This window comes from Athene cunicularia (genome assembly GCF_003259725.1).
Source record: "Athene cunicularia isolate RWA chromosome 6 unlocalized genomic scaffold, athCun1 chr6_part1, whole genome shotgun sequence".
Lineage (NCBI taxonomy): Eukaryota > Metazoa > Chordata > Aves > Strigiformes > Strigidae > Athene > Athene cunicularia.
Genome location: NW_020799105.1, coordinates 12,036,741 through 12,056,052, shown reverse-complemented (window position 1 = coordinate 12,056,052; position 19,312 = coordinate 12,036,741). Strand labels below are relative to the sequence as shown.

The 19,312-nt window shown below is 53.7% G+C and overlaps 1 protein-coding gene across 1 annotated transcript; it reads left to right on the top strand.

The window, feature by feature from the left end:
* Positions 1–3,076: 3,076 nt before the first annotated feature.
* Positions 3,077–3,917, top strand: LOC113481757. Its single transcript, XM_026851621.1, has one exon. The coding sequence runs from the start codon at positions 3,206–3,208 to the stop codon at positions 3,860–3,862; it is 657 nt and encodes a 218-aa protein (XP_026707422.1). The 5' UTR covers positions 3,077–3,205; the 3' UTR covers positions 3,863–3,917.
* The last annotated feature ends 15,395 nt before the right edge of the window (positions 3,918–19,312 follow it).

The window sequence follows — 19,312 nt, the reverse complement described above, 5'->3', positions numbered from 1 at the left end:
TGTTTGGGGGCTGTGGTTTTTTAAGCGTCTGGCTTTTGAAGTCTTCTGGTCATCAGAGGGTCTAACAAAAGATCACCTTCCTGGCAAACCCTGTTTTGCCTAAAGCACTACCAGCTCTGGCTTTTTATGAGTGTGGAACAGGGTCAGGCAAGATAACCACTGGCTCTCTCAAAGCCCTCTCTCCTCCCATACATGTGGATTTGTCACATCCTAGCTCAGCTCGGCAGAGTCCTTTGCTCCAACTGTGGTCTCCCCTGCCTTTGGAAGCTGAAGAAGCCTGAAGGTCAATATGCACAACAGGCACTGGTGTAATGGCAGGGTAAATAATGGCAGCCCCTGGGAGCACAAGGCTGCAGTTCTGCAGGGGCAGGGCAGGAGCCCTGTGTTTCCTGCATACCAAAACCTTGTTGCGGCACACCTAATGATTCAGAGCGGTGCCATGCCCTGCAAGCCAGGAGCTAGGATTCAGGCCCTTGTGCTTGTGAAGGTGTGTGTTGGGGCAATCCTGAGAGCTCTAGTGCTTGGGCACAGGGTGAGAGTTCTGTGCTGGGGAGCAGGCAGGGACAGGGCAGCACCAGGCAGCTCTGCAGTAGAGCCCCCAAAAGGCAAAGGCAGCCAGAGCCCCAGCCACCCAGCCAAGGCTTGCTGTGACAGGTCTGCAAACTTCCTCTGGGGCTGTGAAGTATTGTCTACACTGTTTGCTTTCAACATCTTCCTCTCTGTGTGATCTGCTTCCAGGGAAATGTCTTGACTTCTGTGGTTGGGCATATGACAGTGCTGCCCTGGAGTGCTCCCAGCCCTGCTTAATCCTCATCTCATTCCCCCTCTTAGCTCTTGAGTTTGCTTCCTCTTATAGGCCATGCTGCCTGGCAGAGCTACCAGCTTATTTTCCTTTCCAATGTGAAATAGCTGTTCTTGGGCCACCTTGGTGCTAAAACCTCAGTGTTTTAATGTGTTACCTCCTTCCCTCCTAGCTGCTGGGAAGGCCCAGGAGCACTGATGCTGACAGCCAAAAAAATGTAGAGTGCTGCAGTGGATGGTAGATGGAACAACACTTGTAGGGTTTTTTTGAGTTGGTCATCAACTGACAGATAACAGAATCCCCAGGGCTGTCCTAAACTGGCATGAAGCAACACACTGTGATTCAGCAGGAGGGGTAAGCTGGACTTGCTTTCTTTTGCTCAATGGATGCAATAGCTATGCAGTCTCTGTGCAGATGATGGATCCATGGAAATGTTTCTGTGACTCTCAGTAGGGATTAAAAGACGCACCGAGACAGGTTTTTAAGAAGAGACCATTTATTCCATTTACCCATCTCTTGCTGCCATTGATACACAAGGTGGTTCTAAATTAGTTGGGTAATGTGTTTGGAAGCTAGCTAATCGTTAGATGTTTATTGAAAGGAGATTAAGTGTGCTCAAACAGGGTGCAGTGGAGCTTCTTGCTGCAGGAGGTTCAGCTCTAAATGTTTTCAGAGTGGTCTGAGAAACTCAGGGAGATTTTTAGGAGCCCTCAAGCACAGAGAGGCCTGTCCCTGCCTGCTGAGTGCCTGAGCTATGCTCTGTTGTAAGCTGGGCTAAACACAGGAAACATCATGGTGCCTGCTCCCCTCCTCCCAACACCTGCTAGTGAGCTGGGGAGACCTCGGTCAAACCTATTCAAGCTTGCTTGCTTTATTTTGCATGAAGCTATTTGAGCCTCTTTTTTGTAATGGCTTTAAATGAAGTAGGTTGTGAACTTTTTATTTTCTCCTATCTGAGGGTGTGATAGTTATGATGGGCTTTGGCTCCCAGTCTGCAAGTCTTGTTTAAGGGTACTGCCCGATCTTGTCAAAATGCTCTAGTGTATTTCCCTGTGTAGGGGTAGACTTCTAGCTCTGCACCCATAGCAAAAGCAGGCTTGAGCTAGTGCAGGTAATGAACCTCAAGGGACAGGAACAACTTGTGCTGGTTGGGGAAAAAAAAAAAGGGCAAACCCACCATTGTGTAGTACCCAGCACTGCTTGTGGTAGGCAGGTTCTTAAGGGACTGCTGGTTTTCCTGTTAGGCTAGAGAAAAGCGCTGACCTGAGGTGTGAGTTTTATGTTACTCAGTCAGCACCTGTGTGAGAGGCTCTGTAGTTAAGGCTGAGGCAAAAAGTTTACCGGATCTGTGGAAGAAAAAAACCTTGTTGCCTGTAGTTCTGTGCATGGTCTTTTCCTGTCTCTAGTAGCAAACTTTTTTTTAAAAAAGCCTCATGCTCTGTACAGCTTCCCTTCCTGCCCTTGGGGAGAGGATACTGAGTCATAGGAGGACATTGCTTAATGCCCTGGAGGATGCTTGGATTGTCTGGTGAGGGAAAGCTAAGAACAAATTCAGCCGTGGATCAGAGTTGCTCAAGGTAAATGCACACATGAGTGATAACTAGCGAGACCAAAACGAGATGGTTTTACATGAGAAATTGTCAGAGGACATGTAGATGTGCACGGATTTTTGCTCTAGAAACAACAGGCAACAGCTCTTGTTTGCTTATCAGAGCAGAAGCAGGGCTTTGGGAGGATGTGGAAGGAGTCAAGGACAGTTGAAGATTTTTGTTTAAGATATACTTGTCTGGGCAGGATGGCAGCTGAAATGATTGCAGTAGGGCTGGGCTGTATCCTCTTTCCTCTCTTTGCCTGCTTTCTTTATTTTTGGTCTTCTTTCACTAGTGCTTGCCTTCCCCATTTTTATGCCTGCTCAAGGGTCTCTAGCTTCTTGCTGTCTGCTTCACTGCTTCCCACCAGTGCAGAGCCATGTCATGAGGATATGAGGCCCTCTCTGTCCTTAGTGTTTTTTATACCAGCTTGTTCTCATCTTTGTAACACCGAGATCTGGGTGGGTTAAATGAGGAGTCTTGATGAGCAGCCAACAGGCAGTCACTGGCAATGTGGTTCTGCTTGTTCTTGCCATGTTACTGCCCCTGCAAGCTGCAGATGCAAGGAGCTCCTTTTATTAATTAGTTGGTATGCTTACAGTACTAGGTGTATCTCCTTATTCAGCTTGGTTCTGGAATTTATATAACCAATGTAAATTGTTTCTTGTCCCCTCCTGTCCTCACAGATTGAGACTCATCAGCTGCTCTGGAAAAATGTCCCTTGTGTGAAGAAAAAAAACCAACAACAACCAAACAACAAATCCCAAACAAACCAAAAACCAAACCAAATAGAAAAAACACCAGCTCCTTTGCCATGTACCAGTCTGCCTTTGTGCCGCAGGAGTATTACCCAACCATGATCCCACCTTCTGCATACACCTACCGACCACTGCGGACTGGGAGAGCAGAAGACATGACCAGCTCTGTGATGTTCCCTCCCATCCACATGCACAACTTCTACACTCGACCCATCACCTTTGTGGTGGACCGGAACAGCTACCCTGATTATGTGGGAAGTCAGGTGGAGTATCATCATCTCTACAGTGCCTCTAATCCCTACTTCCATCCATACTACACCTGGCACTTCCCTCCCATGGTCCCTGTCCCTCTCTACAATCCCTATGCTACCTACCAGAGGTCAGATCAGTATCGAGACACGTGGCCAGAAGGCTTCACAATGAGAGGGGAGCTTCAATGGGGGAAGCTTGGAAAGGTGTTTGGACCAAGGAAAGACCTTCCAGAATTTGTGAAGGATGATCTCCGGAGGGTTTATGGCACCTACCCACGGACCAGCGTCTCCATAACCTACCGGAAAGGGGAGTTCTTGATCAAAGGAGACCCCAAGGTAGGAGAGCAAGAATATGCAGTGGAAAAAAAAGTCATCCAGCGGGCTGTGACCCCCAGTGCCAGTGAGGCAGATGACAGCAGTGAGGATCGGAACCGTAAGAAGAAAAAGAAACTCAGACATTGATGTAGTCAGTTACCTGACGGACAGATGCTCCAGAGCCCTCCTGGGAGCCAGTTGGCAGATGTTCTCAGTGCAGCCAGCAAGTAGCACAAGTAATGGATGCCACCACTTCCATTGACTTCTAACTGCTCCCCATCTTCCACAAGCTTACAGCAGCTTTATCCTGTTTGATGCACAATGCCCATCCTATGAAGTAAACATGTGGCACTTGACTGTCTGTCAGATCAGCAGTTTGTTCCTGGTTTTGAAATGAACATTTGATTTCCACTGTTTTGGTTGAGTAGTCATGGTGTGGTGGGGGGATTTCCAGACAACAGCCCTTGATTAGAAGATGGGTTTCTTCCTACCCTGTCCAAGGGAAGGTCCTTGAAGCTGGCTCCCTTCCTGGCACTCAGTTAAGGAGATCAAAGTGGGATTTCCTCCAGGCTGGGAGCAGTGCAGGTCCCAGAGGAGGGAGGGGTTCTTGAGCACTGTGAAGAGCAATTGTCTGCATATCTTGTCACTGCTGTTTATGACCATATGACTGTGCTTAATCACTGTGTGAGGCCTGTATGCAGCACTTCCCTATGCACTGGCAGAAGATCATGGTGTCCCTATCCTCTTACACTTGGTAATCTGGTGCTCAGTTCTCCTGGTCACGTGCCCTTGTTGAAATTGCTGCTTGAGGCCATGCTCTGGATCTGACTCATCTCTTGGTTAGAGGTGCTGGCTTTCCAGCAAGGTTATTGGAGTTGGGTGGACCACAGCACTTCCACAGCTTGGTCTCTTTGGAAGAGTGGACTTCAGAGTTGTGCTGGAAACCTGGAGGGTTGTGAGGGGCTGGGTCTGACTTGCTTGCAAAATTGTGTACCTTTTAAATGATTATAAATAAACAATAAAAACCCCTCAAATGCAAATGCTTATATTTCTGGTTTTTTAGCTGCCTGACAGTAGTCTCTCCTGTGAACAACTTGCAACCTGACAACCTTTTGCAAAGTTAGGGATGACTGCTGACATGGCTTTTGCCCAGATGTGGTGGGTTATTCTGCTTGGCAGTACCCTGCCTTGCCCCAGCTTGTTTCCTGACAGCTGCTTCTTTGGGGGCCAGCAGGGACACCCCTGCCCCCACTCCTCCATGAAGGGAGGGACCTCCTCTGTCCCCCTGTAGCCTCCCTCTGACATGCCATGTGGGAGAAAGGCATTCTAATGTAGGAGGGAACTGGGTGTTCCTCACCTGCATATAGCAAAGGAGAGAGCCTGGGAGGGTGAACTTGGAGGCCCTTGATGGCTCTAAATTGCTATAAAGTCAGTATCAGTGGATTTTATTTTATATATAATGCAATAATTTTTGCTAATTTAAGCAATTGCCAGAATGTCTCAGCAACTACTTGGATTTCCCCTTCCCTAGTCAGCTGCTTGGAAATGGGTTAACTCTGCTGCCAAATAAAGCTGCAAGAGGGCTGAAGCAGAAGAGCTGCTGCAGAAACCTCAGACCAAGCTGATGCTTCTGGGCTGTGTTACGAGTGGTGGCCATGGGACTTACTGAATGGGCCAGAAAAGGCTTCTGCTAATGACTCGTGGCTAATTAGATATGCCTTTGGTCACCCAGTACAGGAAAAATGCAGCAATTCCTGGGTGTTGGTTTTTTTTTTTTTTTCTCTTCCTTGGCTAAGCAGGGGATCCTTCCCAGGTAGAGATGTGCAGTTAGGTGCCCACTGTCCGTGTCTGCCGCAGCCTTGCAGCACTGGCAGTGTGCTCTGCCCTCCCAGCAGCAGCTGCTCCTATGGGCAGTAGCTTAAGCAGTGAACTTGAAGTTCACACATCGGATCCTTGTGTGGGCAGAGCAGTGCTCTGAGGGGCTGCTGGAAGTTCTTCCCAATCCCCTATGGCTGGTGCAGGGCACAGCTGGGCTGTTGTAACTGGATGCTGCCAGCCATGGGGCGTGTGTTGGGAAGGGGCTGCTTCAGGTGAGATCCTGGAGCAGATGCAAAGTAGCTCTTCTAGGCAAGGTAAGGGCGACCATGGGGTTTGCCCTATGGTGATGATCAGATGCTACACAAATTACCAGGACTTACATAATAATTTATCCTAAATGCCACTCCTCTGGCCAATAAATTCCTGGTGGCACATTTGCACTCTGTTATAGTAGAAAATCTCCCCAAAACTCAAGGTGTGCAGCCAAGGTCTCCCAGAGGTATGTGGTGGATGGGTGGAAAGAGAGCCCATTGTCTCCACAAAAACTTTCTCCAAATACCTGTTCCTGCTAGGAACATCTCTGGGGCCTGCAGTGAGAGAGTGAATACAGCCCTTAACTTCATCTGTCCTGTTTATCTTCTCCGAAGTTTTGTTTGGTCTCACTGCCCAGACTCTGAACAGGAGATTGCTGGGCACACCCAGACTGTTGTTCTGACTGTGTATTTTTAGCAGAGGCTTACAATTGCATACAGTACATCAGGAGGCAGCAACATATTTATTTTCTCAAGTGCCATTTCACTTCCAGACGGAAGAAAACATTTTATAGTCAGGCTGTTTTTTCCCTTGAGGGAAAGCCTGTCACAAATGGCCACCGCCTCGAGTTGCTCTCTGAACGCAGGGTTTCCCAGGGTCATAACTCACCTCCAGCCCTACTCTGGTCTCCGTGCGGGAGCAAAGATTTGCACGTTCCTTGCATGAACAGCTCAGAGTTGCATTCTCTTCCTGAAGGTTTGAGGCTCATTTGCTGCCCAGCTGCAGAACTGAATCCATAGGGCATTTTTGGAGGCTTTAACGCCTATGGAATTCAGTTCTCAGAGCCAAGCAGCCAGTGCGAGTCAGCTTCCCCTGGCCCCAGCCGGCTGTGTCTCCATCTGTGAGGGAGGAAAAAATAGCAAAAGAGCTCATCATGTTGCTGACATGACAGTGCAGGCACTGAGCTGACACAGATTTTTGCAACTGGGAGCTGCTGCAAGGAGAGAACTCTGGCACCTCTTGCCCCAGAGGCAGCACACGCAGCACGGCTTGCTTTGGAAACTTCGCTCAAGTTGGCTGCTCTTTTTTTCCACTGCTTCCACGTATCATCCTATCATTCAGAGCTGCTGCAAAGCTTCAGGTCAGCCCTGAGCTCTGTAAACCCGCTGGAGCTGTAAGAGAAATATCATTTCTTCCAGTTGGGGCTGGTATTCACAGGGGCGTTGGGAATCCCACCTATGTGTTTGCTCTGTGTGTGGGCAGTGATACATCCCCCAGCCTAAACAGCTCTTCCTCTGCATGTGCATTTGAGAAAGGGGCACAGCTGTGCCAGGGGTGGCAGGGGCACGGTCAGTGCTGCAGGAGCATCCCAGTGCTCCCAGGCACCAGTCCTCTGCTCCATTCATACCAAAGCCAGTGGTCCTGGGAACCCCTGGAACTGGGACGTGCCAGCTGATGGATGGGAGTGGTTTGTGCAGCAGGTGGTATCATGGGTGGGCCACAAGGCGCAGGGGAGCCTGCCCATTTGAGACTGGGAAAGGACAGAGGTTAAATCTGCAGCTTAAAATAAGGCAGTGGAAGGCCTTTTCCAGACAGCTCAGAGAGCAGATCCAGGGAGGGATTGGTCTTGGTCTAGGCTGAGCTGGGGACATGCTGGTGCATCCCACAAATATGCCTGTGTCCTGTGCTGCCTGCTGCCCCCACCCTCTGGTTTGGGCTGCAAAGCTCATGTGCATGGAAGGCCAGACTTGGGGGACATGTGGGGACCCCTGTGAGCAGCCGTGGAGGTGCTGATGCTGCCAGCAGATTTAGGCAGCCTTGGACATCAGTAGATGTTAATTTTCAAACCCAGGGACTGAGCTGATAGCTGAAGGGCAGGGAGAGCCTTTTTTTTTTTTTTTGGCTCAGCAGTAGTTTGACACAGTTGTGACGACAGTGGCTCAGGGTGGCTTGGGCAGGAGTAACCACTGTGAGAGGGTTACAGCCCTTTGCCTGTATGCCAGCAGCGCAGGAGGGGAGCCCACAGGTCTGACGAATCAGCAGAAGAGACGGGAAATGACACACACCGCTTTGGAGCACTGGCAAAGATTTCGATGGGGGAAGCACCAGGCAGCTGTGGGTGTAAGGAGCTAACTCCACTATTGCTCAACAGCCAGCCCAGAGCTCTATTTTAATCCATTTGCAGGGAGTCAGAGTTCAGCCAGGGCAGCATGAACTCTCCATCCTGATCAATGTCCTGAAGGAGCCAAGACCCATTGAAAAAGCCATGGGGTTGCAGGCTGGGGGTTCCAGCCCCAGCACATCCTGGGGACCACCTGCAGCAGTACCGCTGGGGTTACCCGGAGGGGCAGCAGTGGAGTGAGATGGGTTAAAGCAGAGCCATACACCAGGGTCCCCCTGCCCTGCAGCAGGTGGTCAGGGTCAAAGAGGTGGCTCAGGGACCCAGCTCTGCACTGTGCAGTTTTTCAGACCACTGGGGCATGGCAGAGAGGTTTCAATAGTTCTGAGTTCCCTGAGCTCAGAACAGTGGGGTGATTTCCCTCCTCCTCCTCCCCTCCCCCCCCCCAACTCTGCAGGCAGGTGCCTGTGCAATGCAGGAAGGCCGCCTGCCAGAGAGCCTACAGCCAGGTGGGAGCAGACCTGCCAGGCTGCAATGGCTGGTAAGGATGGGGGGGTTTGGGGGCTGCTCCTTGGCCAGCTCATGCCATGGAGTGGTTGCCCTGTGGTCCCTGGCTGGTTAAACACATGGAAATCCTTTGTGCTTCCATGTTTGAAGTTGTAAAACTCCTCTCCAAGACATTTACCCCAAAAGGGTTGAAGGATTGCTGCTGTTCAGAGTGTCAGCCACAGCCTTCAGCCTTCAGCTGCTCTGAGCAACCACCGGTTTCAGGAATTGAAAGGTGGAGGGAAAAGCCTTCCTCCCCATCTTCCTCTGTGGGCTGGTCAGCAAAGAAAGGGGAAGGGTTTCAAGCAGATAGGCAGGCAAGCAAGTTGGGGGTCAACCCTGACAAGTCCTCCCTGATAGTGCTCTGGAAGTCATCCCTTTCCCTTGCTCTGTGGTCCCAGGGAGGTGACATGGGTGCTGGGGCCACATGGGACAGCTTAGCAGCTGCCTGGCATGCATCCCACTGTGCCCTGTGCCCCTGTCCTCCCTGGGATGGGTCAGGGACAGCACCAGCAAGTTACTTTTAGCATCCCATCTGTGGGGGCTGGGGTACCCCATCTCCAAAAAGCACCAGGGGCAGTTTGACCCAGGAGTGATGGGAAGACCATGGGGGCCAAGCTGGGAAAAGGAAGGGTTGAAATGCAAACTCAGACAAGCTCTAACTCTTTTCTTTCACTCCCGGCTGTTGCTGCAACATGGCATGGCAACATTGCACCCACAGCACCCCTGGGACCAAGGGGCCTCAGGAGCAGGGAATGATGTGGGCTGTCCCTGGGGCACACTGCCGCAGGCAGCCATGGGGTGCAGGAGGCTGTGACCCCTCTTCAGTGGTGCTGGACTCCTGCTCCTGCACAGTGGGATAAGAGACAGCTCTACCCAACCTCCTGCTTCCAGACCGACCCCTTCCCATGAACAGGGTGTTTCTGTGTTTTCGAGATGCTCATGCAGGTTCCCATGTGCTGTGTGTGCTGGGCACATCTCCTCCTCCCGGCTCTGCCTTTGCTCCTTGGTGTTCTGTCTCCAGCTTTGCCCTGCATTCCTGGAGGGCCAGAGCTGGATTTGGCCCTGTGTCTTTGGGAGTATCCCTGGCCTCTGGTCTGCACTGGAGCAGGGTGCCAGGTAACGAGCCATCTGGGTGCTGGGTATTTATTGGTGTGGCAGAGCCCTGCCTGGGCTCAACACCGTGTTTTCTTGAAGACGTATCAGGATGCAGCACTGATCTAGGAGGTGAGCAGCACATGCTGACCCCGTTGCCCCAGCTCAGCCCTGGGGAGGATTGCATCAGCCCAGCTGCCTGCTGTACAGGTGGGGGTTTCATGGCCCGGCTGCAATCTGCCTCCCCTGACTTCATGTCAGGAGCCCTTGGCACCCTGCGCTGCTTAAATCCTCCTCTCTGGCTTGGGTGTGTGGCATCCCCATGCCGGTTCTGGTACACATCCCCTTCTGGTGCTGGATGTCCTGGGTTTGTCTTGCGTCTGGGAGAGGTCTGGATTTGAGACCCTGATGTTGATCCTAGCAGCCAGGTGATGGCTTGTTGGAGCTAACAGACATGCCCAGGAGCGAGTACCGGGGGAAAAGATAGGCTCCAGCACAGGAGCCAAAAAAGTTGAGGGCTCCTCAAGGCTCCTGACCTCAGCCCAAAAATGCTGGCAGATCGAGAGACACCCTAGGCAAGTGTGTGCCCAGCAGGGTGCTGCTGCTGCTGCAGGGGTTTTCTGCGTTGCACTGAGTTAAGCTGCAGCCCCTCACAGCCCCTGCCCCTGGGGCAGGAGGCTCCCAGGCCCCAGGGTAGCAGTGATGGGAAACAGCCAGCTGGGAGCCCGGGGGGAGCCAGACCCTGGAGGGGAACCACAGCAGCACCCATGGGTGTATCAGGGTGCCATGAGAGCCACTGCAGGGAGGCATCCCCCCAGCCCCATGTGTTCAGCACCCATCCTTCCTTGCAAACCCCCCTGTTGCACACCCTTCTGTGCAATGAGTAGGGGAAATACTATCAGCAAAGATAAAACACCCCAGTTGAGCCGCCTGGCCCATCCCTCAGAGCACAGCAGAGACAGCCACACCAGCACACTTCCCAACTGCAAGCCGTGTCGGGAGACGATGGGAGAACGTGGGGAAGCAGATGCTCATGCGCGGCCAACCCTGCCACCCGGAGATCAGTGCTGCACCAGTTTAGCCCTGAGCTGCCAGTCGCCTTTAGCCCTCCCTCCCTCTCATGGGGGATGTGGGGCAGGCTGGAGGGCTCCCCTCTCTCTTGCTCCTGGGGGAGACAAAGCACGAGTGGCTACTCTCGGAGGGGACGTGGCTGCCTTGCCAGGACCCTGCAGGTACTGCCGCTGCTTGGTGGTTAATGATTTACATGTTAAAAAAAGCAGCAGTGCCCTCCTTTTGGTGCTGGCAGCTTATTAGCCCAGGAGTTATTGGCCAGGACATGTCTGGGGCCAAGCAGCGGCATTGTGTGGGTGCTGCACAGCCACCGGCACCACGCTGACATGGTGTCTGGGGCATTAATCCAGGGGGTTTCACTTTGCCTTCCCGGTAAGTTTGTAGGAACAGTAACGTGCCTCCTGCCATCCCCCCACCCCCGCCTTTAAAATACTAGCAGAAGGGATCCAGTTTTGCAGGCTACCAAAAAAGCAAGGGATAGAAGTGAAGATGCTCATGCCCCATGCGTGGGGTCTGGCACCTCCTCCCACTTCTCGCAGCCGGTAACGGGCAAATTGCCATCGGCTGCGAGACGTGACCGCGTCCTCGCTGCTCAGCGTGGGGAGAGCCGTCCTCCACAGCACCCCGGCTGTGGCTCCTTGGGGAGAGCATCAGCAAAGGAATCACCCCGCACCCAGCCGCACCAGCCCCCCCGGCTCTGGCACAGACCCTCCCGTGGCTCGGCATGACCCCAGCACTCACCCCGCAGCGCCAGCTCCCCTCGAGGCGGGTCTGCGAGTGGAGGGACTGGAGGCACTGTTAAATATTGCAGCCGACTTACTCACTTCTCTTCCTGGACGGCAGCGTGCAGAGTTTCCACCCACTTCTTTCACCTTTGGTTTCCAGGCTTTCTGAGAAAAGGGGAAGCCGTGGGAGGGAGCAACCGGCATCCCCGTGCCAGGCCCGCGACCCCCAGCAGCCTCTGCTTCCTGGGAAGGGCTGGATGCCAGAGAGGGGGGCTGCTTTCCCGGGAAGCTGCGGCATGGTCAGAAGCACCCTCTGCTCATGCCAGGCTGCCCACTGACCCGTGACCCTCCTGGGTTGGGGGGATTTTCCTCCCTGGATGAGTGGAGGGGGTGCCTGATCGCTGCCTCCCTGGCACAAGCTCAAGGGTGGCTGCCCAACTGGCTCAGCCTCCCCTTTTGGGAGTGAAAATCCCCAGCCTGGGACTCAGATGCATCTTGGCATCACCCTGACAAAGCCCTTCCACCTCCTCCTTTAATGCAGCATCTTTGCAAGTGGTGCCAGTGCCAGGGTTGGGGTCACCTCCACATCGCTCACTCATGTGGCAAGCAGTGTCTGTCCTCTGCCCACAGAGCCCTGCAGCAACAGGCACTGCCATGGGCCCGGCAACGCATCGGCCAGTGTTCAATCCAGCAGCATGCCTGTCAGCACCACAGGGGGCGTGTTGCTGTCCCCTGGGACATCAATAGATTATGTCCCCTGGGACATTATGGCTGGCCAGGTACCCCCCGCTGGTTTCCGCCAGCTCTGGCAGGGTCAATACATGTGCCTGGTGGGATTCCTTTTCCATGAGGTCCTGCTCTCCAGCATCCTCTTCCTGTCCTTTCCCCTCTGGTGCTGCCGAATGCCCAACCATTGTTTTTGCTCAGAAATGACGTCAGGTCCCCCGGGGTTCCCCTCTGCAGGCAGTTTGGAAACGAGAGTCTGAGGCCCTGGCACAGGCTTCGGCGCTGAGCTGATGGCAGCGTGAGAACTGCTGCTTCCCCTGCACCACGGTGAACAAATCAATAAATAAATTGGCAAATAAATTAATAGGGGGATGGTGGAATGCCTCAGCACGCCTGTCTGCCTGCACTGTCCCTGTCTGGGCTCAAGAGCTGCCCTGCACATTTAGATAACATTTATGGAGTGGTTTTGCCTTTTGGGGGTTGTCGTGTGTTTCTGGGATGGGAAGCACCTTGGAAGGCTGTGCTGAAGAGGTGACCAAGATGAAGCCACAGATTTATCCATGCAAGCACCTAAAAACAGCTGGCATCACCTATTCAAGGCCTCAGGGTGTATTTCATGGACAGGCATGTGCTTGGCTGTGTGCCCCAGCTTTGCGTGGCTGCCGCTCTCTGCCCTGTGTCTCCATCGTGGCGGGGCTGGATAGGAACTTTGGCATGTAAATTGGTGAGCAGAAATTTCTCCTGTTTCTCAAGCCTGGGCTGCTCTCCCACCTGGAGATGACATGTTTTAGGAGCACCCACTGCTCCCTCCCCACAGCTATCACCCCAGCAGCTCCTGGTCCTGTGCTGGAGGGCTGGGTGTCTCCCAGCTCCTTCCTCGCTGGCTGCTGCCCCAGCTGGCTGCTCAGCCCTTCCCAGGGCAGCACTGAAGCATTAGGGACATCGGGGACAGGGGCTGGCCACATCCCTGCCCTCCCCGGTGCTGGGTTACTCCTCCTTGCTGGGTTTAGAAGGAATTAAGATAACAGCATCAGACATCTCTCCGACTGCTGTTCCTGATGCCTTCCCTGAGACAAGACTTGTACCCTGAAGAGTCTTTCCCCTTCCCAGTACCATGGCTGGCTCTGGCCACTGCCTCCCACCATTCCCCTTAGCACATGGGTCCCCCACCCACCCGCACACCGCAGCCAGCATGACTCCACACGCCTTGGCCTGCTGGGAAGGGTTCGGTGTGCTCCTGAGTCAGAAAGTCGCCAGGGAATGGGAGAAGAAGAGGTCAGGAGAGAGGCACAAGTGGGGCAAACAGGGAAGCCACTGCAGGCCTGACTCCAGGGAGATGGGCTGTGAGCAAGTTATCAGGGCAGTTCTGACCTGAAGAGTGCTCCCTGGCTTGATGCAGGTCATGGGAGGAAAAGGAGGGGGAGGAAGAGGAGGAGAAGTGCACTTGGAGTTGGGCTGACCACCTGGCTCCCAGTTTTTGTGAGTGTCCTGGGCAGAGGTGGGCGAGTAGGAGCAGACCCCCAGGCTCACCCTGCAGCCCGTGAGATCTGTCCCTTCCCTGTGAAATTAGAGCAGCCAAGACTCAACGCCGTCCCTGAGCTGCCTTTCTCCAGATTTCCCCTGGTTTCCCCTTGGCCAAGGGCAGTGGGCGCAAGCGAGGAGCAGCCTGGCCCAAGTCCCTGCGGAAGCGCAGCGGCTCAGTGTTTATCAGGGGGAAGCAGGAGCTTCCTGCAGCCTAGCTGGGCTGGGAACACAGGTAAGCAACAGGGGGTTTGCTCTCAGGGGGTCCTGTGGAAGGGCAAGTGGGGGTTCAGCCCACCACAAGACTGGGGCTTCACCCTAGGGGAAAAAAATCCACTTTCCAGCTCTGGGGAAGGAGCAGAGAAAGAGGTGGCAGGTGGATTTTCCTGCCCTGAGAAAGCCAGTTAAAAAAAACCCCAACCAAACACCTTCCAGCTCCTATGACTGCAGGGAAAGCTACCCAACAGGACCAAGGTGCATTTTAGTGTGCAGAAGTTAGCTGGCAATTAAAATGCCTTGCAGTGGTGTGGCTTGAAGCAGCAAGTGGCCTTAACGGAAGGGCAGACCCGTGCTTTCCGAGTGCCTGAGCCCCGCAGTACTGTGGGATTTTGGAAGAAAGCTGGTGCAGCTGCCCAGTGCCCTGGGGAGGACACCTGGAAAGGGGGCCAGTGTAATGGCTGCAGCCTGTGGGACTGGCCAGCCACAGCCTCTGGGACTGGAGGGGGACAAGGGCTTCCCCAGCTCCACGCTGAGATGCGGTCCCTTCCCAGGGAGGCTGCTCTGGGATGCAGCCCCAGGCTGTGCACAGCAAGGAGGCTGCGGCTGGAAGTACTTCGAGGAGACAGTGGCTGCTCAGACCTTTAGCAGACACTAGAGAAGCCCAAAGGAGAGCTGAGATCCAGGCTCATACCCAGCCAGCACCAGCCACCCCTCCCCAGGCACAGTTTCACTCCTGTGTAGACTCACAAGTCTACACAGAGATAATCCCACGCTTCAGCCTTAGCTGAGGCTCAGTCCATCTCCAGACCTAAACCTAGGACTCAGTGTCTGGCTCTTGTGCTTCTTTCTTTTTCTCTAACCTCTAAGCCAGCAAATCACCTGCAGGCCCCTGTTCCTTTGCTGAGAAATGTAATACATGGAGGAAACCACGTCTTTCAGCCTTGCCTTTGGGATGAAAGATGTGGTGTTGGGGGCAGTTTGGGTTCACCAGGTCCTTTTTTTGCTATGAAACCAAGAGAGCACAGGGCCAGAGATGCCCTTGCTGAAACAGCAGAACAGCCTTGACTCCTCCACGGAACCTGATCCCTTGAAACTGGGTTGGAGGGGCTGCACCAGTGGCCTTAGAGCCAGGGTGGCAGGACAGGTGGCTCAGCTGGTGCTCAGCCTGCTCTCGGCTGCTCCATTCAGGATGCCAGCCCCACTTGTGCAGGAACAGCCTGGAGGGACCCACATGCAGACCCCATCACACCGAGGCATCCTGCGAGACGGGCTGCTTGTGCAGCGTTTGCAGACGCACTTGGACCCCACAGCCCTGGGAATGCCAGCACGAAGGACTCCTGCCCACCAAGCCCCGTATCGAGTGTTTGCACAGCTGCAGAGGAGCTCAGCCATGGTTATAATCATCAGTGACATCCTCCCCCTGAAAAGGCACGGGCCAGCATTAGGTTATTTTCCTGCCACAGGGACTCGCTCCGTCTCTCTCCCCTGCAGAGCTTTCTGTACACAGCCAGAGTTTCATGCAGATTGTGTCTCTGAGCTTGGACTCCCCCTCCACCTACCTGGCTATTTTTATCCTGTGTTGGATTGTTGTATCCTTTGAGATCTTCTGCCCTCTGGCCGTGTGAATAGAAATGGGGTGAGATTTTGTAAATTACCAGGACCGGGGAGAAAGAGAAATGAATGGGGGACATGCATAGGAGTTTGGCTGGTGCAACCACCAGAGATGGCATTTACCCCACTGGAGCAACTTCTGCCCCCGAAGAGATGCTGAAGGCAGCATGTACCCCACACAGCTCCTCACGAAGCGTGCTCCAGCAGCACAAACCAGTCCCATCCACACTGGCAGCTCCGAAGGAAGCATGGCTGGGGAGGAAGAGAGTTTCTCAGGTTGCTTTTCCCCTCAAGGTTCCAGTTTCCCCTCCAGCCCTGGTCCATGGATGCAGGCAGCCCTCCCCATCCCCATACAGCTTTGCAGAGGGAGCAAAATGGGTGGTTGAGGCTGGAGGAGCCTGGGAGATGAAGGAGGGCTGAGGAAAGGGGGGCAAGGGGAGACAGGGGTGCCCCCTCACCCCACTGCCGGCACAGCCTTGCCTGCCAGGACCCCTGAAGCTCTTTGGGAGCCAAATCTGCTGGCAGGGAAGGGAGGAAAACCGCAGGGCTGAGTCACTCCTCTGAAGGCATTTGCATCTGGGCAAGTTCCAGTCGAGCCCCCCTCCCACTACCTCTGTGTGGGGTGACACGGGCGGCTTACAGGAATGGCCGCATCCTTTCCCCCCAGGATGGAGCCTCCCCAGCCAGTCACGCTTGGCCAGTGGCCGGCAGCCGGCAGGTTTCCATCAGAAGGCAGGACAACTTCCCAGTGGGGAAAGCTGTGCTGGTGAAGCAGAAGCGAGAGTGAAGGCAAGCAGGGCTGTGGGGAAACGGAGACTCTTACAAGAAATGGCAAAGTGGGGTGCTGCCTTTCAGCATCTCTCAAAATTGGACAGGCTGGGAGTGGACCCCCTCCAAGCTCTGCATTAGCAAACGGCGCAGGATTTGGGGTGACAATCTGTAGGTGGTGGCTCCAGCCCAGCAGATGCTGTTCCAGGGATTTAGGCTAGTGGAGAAGCAGCTTACAAGGAGGATGCAGGGCTGGGAACACCCCATATACCACCAGCACCTGCAGAAGCCTGTGTTTTTGGCAGGGGTTGGAAGAAAAGGTGGCAGGGCTGGAGTTTCCCACCAGTGGTGGGGGCTGACGGGGTGGGGGAGCCACCCCAAAGGTCACAGGGTAGAAATAGCTTCTCCAGGAGTGAAAGAGCCTCAAAAGGGTGTCTAAGGGCTTGGCGCTTATTCCCCCTCAGAAATGTCTTTGGGGGCTTCTCCCTATGCTCTGCACTCAGGGCTGACATTTCTACAAGGTTTAAATCCCCCTGATGGGCAAAACCATATTATTGCTTGAAAAGAGCCTTGCCAGAGTCAAGGGCTGGAGCAGGATGGGTCCCGGGATGGGTCCCAGCCCAGGGTTGGGCTCAAGCATCTAAGGGTGAGATCAGTGCCCATGTCCAGATCTGGGACCTGTCACACTGTGTCCAAGCTCTGTGCACCATCTCAGCATTGTCCAACCTCCTACTCCTCCCTCTAGCTGCTAAAATCGGGGCTGGGGCACAGGGTTGCAGGGACACCCCCCCGATTGTCCCTGTGCTGGGACATTGGGTAGATGACCCTCGTCCCTGCCAGTCCTCCTCACAGGGATGCTCCTGCCTGCTCCCAGCCTCATCTGAGAGGAGATGGAGCTTTGCAGAGGGATTTTGGATGAGGGACCATGTTACATGTGTTGGAAAGCTTTTGCCTGATGCAGGGCAGGGATCATGCCAGTTTCCACATTGCTTCATGCCCACAAATGCCCAATGAGAAACGGCAGGGGAAATGTCAGCTCATCTCTAAGTAATTCCTTTCAGCTAGTCTTGCAATTAGTCCTTTGGAAAAAAAAAAAACACAAACTAAAGATTTTGGGTTTAGCCAGCACTTAATCTTTGCAAATGGTACCTCGTCTTGTAACTAGGGCACAGTGGGAGGCAAGAACCAGTTAGCTCTTAGCCAGCATCAAGGTTTTTGCAGTCAGTGTGAGGCAGATACAATGAGCCTGTCGTGATGCTGGGTTCCTCCCTGGGCAGGCTGCTCTCCTTCTGGGGTGGGGAAAGGAGCCTGCAGAGGCTGAGCAAGCAGTAAGGGGTGCATGGCAGTGAGGGCTGCCACAGAAAAGTGAGAGGTACATGGCAGCAAGGTATGCACAATGCACAGCAGCTTGTCTGCATCCAGCAACCCAGCTCGGGGCATGCTGGGGCTTTCCCCTTCACACCCCATAAGCATTGCACAGGTGTGTGTGGACCACAAGCTTGCTCCTGCACTTGTACTTTGCTGCAGGACAGGTTGGGAGGAGATGGAGAAGGAGGCGCAGAGCTGCGGTTCCCCAAGCCAGAAATCGGTGCTGTGTCACTCCCGGAAATCCAGCTGGGATCCACCCACTGTTTACAGAGAAAAGTGTAGTGAATCATCTGTGTGGGGAAGGAAAACACATTAAACCTGGGCCTTTTAAAGCTTTCCGGGTAAGTGAAAGCTGCCGGGAGAACACCTGACTGGGAGCAGACCTGGCTCAGCAGCCCAGATGCCCTGGGGATGGGTGCAAGGGCTGACTCTGCCTGGAGGGGTCTGTGTCCTGGGACAGGACACCTGTTTCTACCCCAGCCCAATAAATATGGGTGGCTAAACCCATTGCAGTTGGTGGCAACAGCACTCAGCTCCCCACAGGCCAGCCATGGGGGGCTCCCAAAGTGCAATTTGTGAGGCAAATGTCCTGGCTGGCGGGGAAGAGGTAACACTTGGAAACAAATGCTTTTCTGTAGACATTGGGAGTAGGAAAGGATTGGTCTGGATATAGGTTTGCTACAGCAAGGACTGGGCTGATGCAGCTGCCTGAGCACAGAGGCGCAGAACACTTGGAGATGGCCTGGGGTTCTCCACCTGGCCTTGGAAAGGACAGGGGTCTGCTGGTGTTTCTGCCAGCCCCCTGGGCTGTCTCAGGTGCCCTCTGGTGCTAGGCAGATGCTCAGGCAGCTAAGCTGAGCCCTCAGCATCACACACAAGAAAAGGTTACTTCCATCTGCAATAAATGACAGATGAGGAAATGTTTTTTGCATGGGGAAAGAGCTGTGTTACCTTCCAGCTGCAGCAGCCAGAGCAACCACTGTCCCCACAGATGTGGACTTAAATCAAGCTGCCAGTGCCAAGACCTGTGTGCTGTGCCCCCAGGGCTGCAATGGAAGGAGGTGACGCTGGATTAATTTGGCATCTGAACAGCATTTGGGATGGGACCTGGGCCTTGTCAGGATCCACCAGTGAGAGGCTGGAAGGGCAGACTGCAGGCACCTGTGGTCAGCAAATAAAGGTCATGGCAGGCAAGCATTGCAGCTTGTTGTGGCATCCCTGATGGGAGATGGGGGAAGCTGGGTCCCTCCCAGAAGTGTGTTCTGGGGTTTTCAGAAAGTTATCAGGAGGTGGAGGTAAGTGGGCATACAAGGGGAGAAAACCCATAAAATCCCCCTGGGACCCTAGGTAGGGGCGGTAATGGCTGCTGGGTGTGTGGCAGTGGGCAGTAGCCCCTTGAAGTGCTAAGGCTTGGACAACAGGCCCAAGCCGGACTTGACCTATACATGAATCCTGTATATTTCATAACTGACAACCATTGTGCTAGTAGGTATTGTACTAAGTTATAACAACCCACTTACGCTGATGTAAAAAGTGCTAAAGCATTGAAATACTGTAGCCTTAACAACAGGCCCCAAGCTGAAGCTGCTGACTTGGTCTGTAATCTTTAACAAAGTGTGTAAGCTTGCTAGTGAAAGACGCAGTTTAGAACATAATCAGTAGTGAGATCAAAATGCTGAAAGAATGTATCCAACCTCCCTTGTTTAGCCTTGTTCAAGGCTGAGAACCCATGTATTTGCCCTTGTTAGAAACTCCCTT

Coding starts and splice junctions, on each gene's coding strand:
- LOC113481757 (XM_026851621.1), top strand. CDS start 3,206: ATGTACCAGTCTGCCTTTGTGCCGCAGGAGTATTACCCAACCATGATC.